The sequence below is a fragment of the Bison bison genome, unplaced genomic scaffold (assembly GCF_000754665.1).
Source record: "Bison bison bison isolate TAMUID 2011002044 unplaced genomic scaffold, Bison_UMD1.0 scf7180017864241, whole genome shotgun sequence".
Classification (NCBI taxonomy): Eukaryota; Metazoa; Chordata; class Mammalia; order Artiodactyla; family Bovidae; genus Bison; species Bison bison.
Genome location: NW_011494813.1, coordinates 1,380,535 through 1,385,687, shown reverse-complemented (window position 1 = coordinate 1,385,687; position 5,153 = coordinate 1,380,535). Strand labels below are relative to the sequence as shown.

Genomic DNA, 5,153 nt, shown 5'->3' with positions numbered 1-5,153 from the left:
CTTCCAAAGAAATCCCAGGGCTGATCTCCTTCACAATGGACTGGTTGGATCTCCTTGCAGTCCAAGGGACTCTCAAGAGTCTTCTCCAACACCACAGTTCAAAAGCATCAATTCTTTGGCGCTCAGCCTTCTTCACAGTCCAACTCTCACATCCATACATGACCACAGGAAAAACCATAGCCTTGACTAGACAGACCTTTGTTGGCAAAGTAACGTCTCTGCTTTTGAATATGCTATCTAGGTTGGTCATAACTTTCCTTCCAAGGAGTAAGCGTCTTTTAATTTCATGGCTGCAGTCACCATCTGCAGTGATTTTGGAGCCCAGAAAAATAAAGTCTGACACTGTTTCCACTGTTTTCCCATCTATTTCCCATGAAGTGATGGGACCAGATGCCATGATCTTCGTTTTCTGAATGTTGAGCTTTAAGCCAACTTTTTCACTCTCCTCCTTCACTTTCATCAAGAGGCTTTTGAGTTCCTCTTCACTTTCTGCCATAAGGGTGGTGTCATCTGCATATCTGAGGTTATTGATATTTCTCCCGGCAAGCTTGATTCCAGCTTGTGCTTCTTCCAGCCCAGCGTTTCTCATGATGTACTCTGCATATAATTTAAATAAACAGGGTGACAATATACAGCCTTGACGTACTCCTTTTCCTATTTGGAATCAGTCTGTTGTTCCATGTCCAGTTCTAACTGTCGCTTCCTGACCTGCATACAAATTTCTTAAGAGGCAGATCAGGTGGTCTGGTATTCCCATCTCTTTCAGAATTTTCCACAGTTTATTGTGATCCACACAGTCAAAGGCTTTGGCATAGTCAATAAAGCAGAAATAGATGTTTTTCTGGAATTCTCTTGCTTTTTCCATGATCCAGCGGATGTTGGCAATTTGATCTCTGGTTCCTCTGCCTTTTCTAAAACCAGCTTGAACATCAGGATAGGAGATAGGAAAGTGCAAGTCTCAATGTGAACAAGGACAGCTAAGCTGAAGCAACACATGGATTGGAGGTGGGACATAGTGGAAAATTCGGTGTGGCCTGTGGACACTGGGAGGCTTTAGGTGGTTAAAACCACAGATCTTACTGAACTTTCATAGGTTCTATGTTGGCAGTCAAAGGGGGCATTTGGATTAGCTAACAATTGTTTTGTGTTTTTTTTTTTTTTAATTGGGGTATAGTTGGCTTACAATGTTGTGTTAGTTTCTCCTGTACAACAAAGTAAATCAGCTATATATAAACATATAACCCCTCCCTCTTGGACCTCCCTCCCACTCCATCCCCATCCCACCCACTTAGGTCATCACGAAGCCCCAAGCTGAGCTCCCTGTGCTATATGGCAGGTTCCCACTAGCTATTTTCTGCATGATAGTGCGTATATATGTTAATCCCAGTCTCCCAACCCACCCCCTTCCCTCCTCACACCCACATATCCGTTCTCTGCATCTGCATCTCTACTCCTGACCTGCAAATAGGTTCACCTGTACCATTTTTATAGATTCCATATATACACGTTAATATACGATATTTGTTTTTCTCTTTCTGACTTACTGCATTCTGTTTGACAGACTTTCGGTCCATCCACATCTCTTCAGGTGACACAACTTGGTTTCTTTTCATGGCTAATTAATGGTCCATTGTATACAGGTGCCATGTCTTCTTCATCCTTTCATCTACTGATGCTAATGGTTGTTCTGAAATCAGTTCTATTCCAGTAGGGCATCATGAAATGAGTGGGAAATGAGTGGAAAGCCCTATCCTCACAAATGCACAACCAAATTCTCCCCACTAGTTAGTTTCCCTTCTGGATTAGAGCACTCAATGTGTGTATTACAATGTGTACCATAAGAACACGTTGGAAGATTTCAGTGCTAGGACCGCTCTCACAGCAAGGGAGGCACATACACTGCTGTGCCATGGCAGAGAGAATAGTGAAGCCACTTAGAGTCCACAGTTTACTACCGGTTTTGTTTTGGATTTTCGCTTTTTAAAGAAAATATTTCTGCAAACTTTTCTAATGTTGACTAAAATACATTAGAAAATACGTCTTCCATCTCAATGAAGTATTAAATCCCCTATAAAAATCACCCTCACTGGCAAGTGAGTAACTCACTCCAGTTTTTTAAAATTTAGGTGAAAATCACATAACATAAAATCAACCACTTTAACACGAACAATTCAGCCAACTGAATTGTTGGCTAACTCAACACAAGACTCAGTGCAATTCGGTTTTATACAGCTGGACAGATGATGAAGAAAAAAAAAGACTTCACTCGCTTGCAGTTCGCTCCGCGCCCTCTGCAACCATGTCTGACAAACCCGATATGGCTGAGATTGAGAAGTTCGATAAGTCGAAATTGAAGAAAACGGAAACGCAAGAGAAAAATCCACTGCCTTCGAAAGAAACGATTGAACAGGAGAAGCAAGCAGGCGAGTCGTAATGAAGCGTGCGCCGCCAGTATGCACTGTACATTCCACAAGCATTGCCTTCTTATTTTACTTCTTTTAGCTGTTTAACTTTGTAAGATGCAAAGAGGTTGGATCGAGTTTAAATGACTGTGCTACCCCTTTTCACATCAAAGAATGGAGAACTACTGACAACGTAGGCCGCGCCTGCCTCTCCCATCTGCCTGTGTGGCTGGCAGGGAAGGAAAAGAACTTGCATGTTGGTGAAGGAGGAAGCTGGGTGGGACGACAGTGAAATCTAGAGTAAAAAGCTGGTCCAAGGTGTTCTGCGGGCTGTAAAACGCAGTTTAATCAGAGTGCCATTTTTTTTTGTTGTTCAAATGATTTTAATTATTGGAATGCACAATTTTTTTATTATGCAAATAAAAAGTTTTAAAACCTGAAAAAAAAAGAAAAAGAACAACACTTAGTTACCACCAGAATATTTGAGGCTGTAATGGGGATAATAAAAGCTAGACTGTAGTGGTATTTAGTACAGTCATGATATTGTGAGACCATCACTTCTATCTAGTTCCCAAACATTTTCATAATCCCAAAAGGAAACCCTGTACCTATTAAGCAGTTACTCCTAAATCTTCCTACCTCTAGCTCCTGGCCACTACCAACCTGCGTTCTGTCTCAGTGGATTTACCTATTCTGAGTATTTCATATAAATGGAATCATACTATGTGAGACTTTTAGGGGTCTAGTTTCTTTTCTGTATCATAGTATTTTCATGGTTCATCCAGGTTGTATAAAAGTATGTATGCATAGTTCATTCTTTTTTAATGATTGAATAATATTCCATTGTATGGGGATACTGTATTTTGTTTGCCTATTCATCTGTTGATGGACATTTAGGCTGTTTGGGCCATTGTGAGTAACACTGCTGTGAACACACACGTACATATGTATTTGTTTGAATGCCTATTTTCAATAGGGTTTATACCTTGGGAGTGGAATTATAGAATCACATGGTAATTTTACACTAACTTGTTGCTGCTAAGTTGTTTCAGCCGTGTCTGACTCTTAGCGACCCCATGGACTGCAGCCTACCAGGCTCCTCCATCCATGGGATTCTCCAGGCAAGAGTACTGGAGTGGGGTGCCATTGCCTTCACTAATTTGTTGAGGAATTGCCAAAACGTCTTTCACAGGAGCTGCACCATTTTACAGTCCCATCATGTCTCAATTCCTTCACAGCCTCACTGATACTTGCTATTTCCCTTTTTGTCAGTGTTGGTTTTCGTTTGTTTCTTCGTTTTGGTTTGGTCCTAGCCATCCTTGTGAATGTGAAGTGATGTCTCACTGTGGTTGTGACTTGCCTTTCCCTGATGACTAATAATTCTGAATGTCTTTGTGTGTGTAGATTGGCCATTTGTACAATTGACCCTGAGATTTTGCATATGCAGATTCAACCAACCTCAGGTCATGTAGTACTATAATAGGCATATATTTTTTTGAAAAAATCCATCTATAAGTAGATGCATGTTTTCAAACCCATGTTTTTCAAGGGTTGATTGTATACCTTCTTTGAGAAAATGCCTTCAAGTTGTTTGCCCATATTTTAATGGTACTGTTTGTAATTCACTTTTTAAAAGTGGTGTTGGGGATTTCCCTGGCAATCCAGTGGTTAAGATTCTGGGTTTCCAGTGCAGAGGGTGCAAGTTCAATTCCTGGTCAGGGAACTAAGATCCCACATGCCACATGGTGTGGCCAAAAAAAAGAGAAAATAGTGATGTTTATTGCTTCACAAAACTATTCCCGGTTGGTATTTTCTAATTTGGGGAGAGCAGTGAGGGTCAGCATGTTGACTCTATCTCTCACCTTGACCCTATCCTAAGAGATGCCATCCTCTGATCCCAATCCCATAGAAGAACCAAGCTCACATGTATTGAGTACTGACTATGTGCTATGTGTGTGTGTGTGTTAGTTGCTCAAATGGTCTGACTCTTTGCGACCCCATGAATTATAGCCCACCAAGTGCTGTGATTCATGGGGTCGCAAAGAGTTGGACACGACCTGAGCGACTGATCTGATCTGATCTGAAGCTCCTCTGTCCATGGGATTTCCCAGGCCAGAATACTGGAATGGGTTGCCATTTCCTTCTCCAGAGGATCTTCCCAACCCAGGGACTGAACCCAGGTCTCCTGCATTTCAGGCATATTCTTAACCATCTGAGCCACCAGGGAAGCCCCCTGTGTGTTTCCTATGTGCTAGACACTGTTTTAAGTGCTTTTACCTTTATTAACAGGCTTCCTTGGTGGCTGAGTGGTAAAGAATCCATCTGCCAATGCAAGAGACACGAGTTTTCAGTCCCTGCATCAGGAAGATCCCCTGCAGGAGGAAATGGCAACCCACTCTAGTATTCTTGCCTGGGAAATTCCATGGACAGAGGAGCCTGGCAGGCTATAGTCCATGGGGTTGCAGAGTCAGACACAACGTAGCAACTAAACAACAACAACCTTTATTAACTCATCTAATCATCATAAAAATTCAATGCAATACATTTCATAGAGGAGAAAACCAAGGTTTAAAAGGCATTAAGTGACTTTGCTTCAGATCCTCTAGCTAGAAAGTGGTGAAGCTGGGATTTAAACCCAATTCAGATGACAGGCATCAGGAGAGGGACAATGTTAGACTGAGTCAATCCTCAGCTCAAATTTTTGCCCTGTTTCTAAAAGGTGGTTTCTAGGTTGGTTTTTACTCCAGAATT

General features: G+C 41.7%; 1 protein-coding gene across 1 annotated transcript; it reads left to right on the top strand.

Moving 5' to 3' along the window:
* The first annotated feature begins 2,260 nt into the window (after positions 1-2,260).
* Positions 2,261-2,850, top strand: LOC104993636 (thymosin beta-4). Its single transcript, XM_010846953.1, has one exon. It carries the CDS (start codon positions 2,300-2,302, stop codon positions 2,432-2,434), a length of 135 nt encoding a protein of 44 aa, XP_010845255.1. The 5' UTR covers positions 2,261-2,299; the 3' UTR covers positions 2,435-2,850.
* Positions 2,851-5,153: the final 2,303 nt, after the last annotated feature.

Excerpts from the sequence above, each read along its gene's own strand:
- LOC104993636 (XM_010846953.1), top strand. The coding sequence starts at position 2,300 with ATGTCTGACAAACCCGATATGGCTGAGATTGAGAAGTTCGATAAGTCG.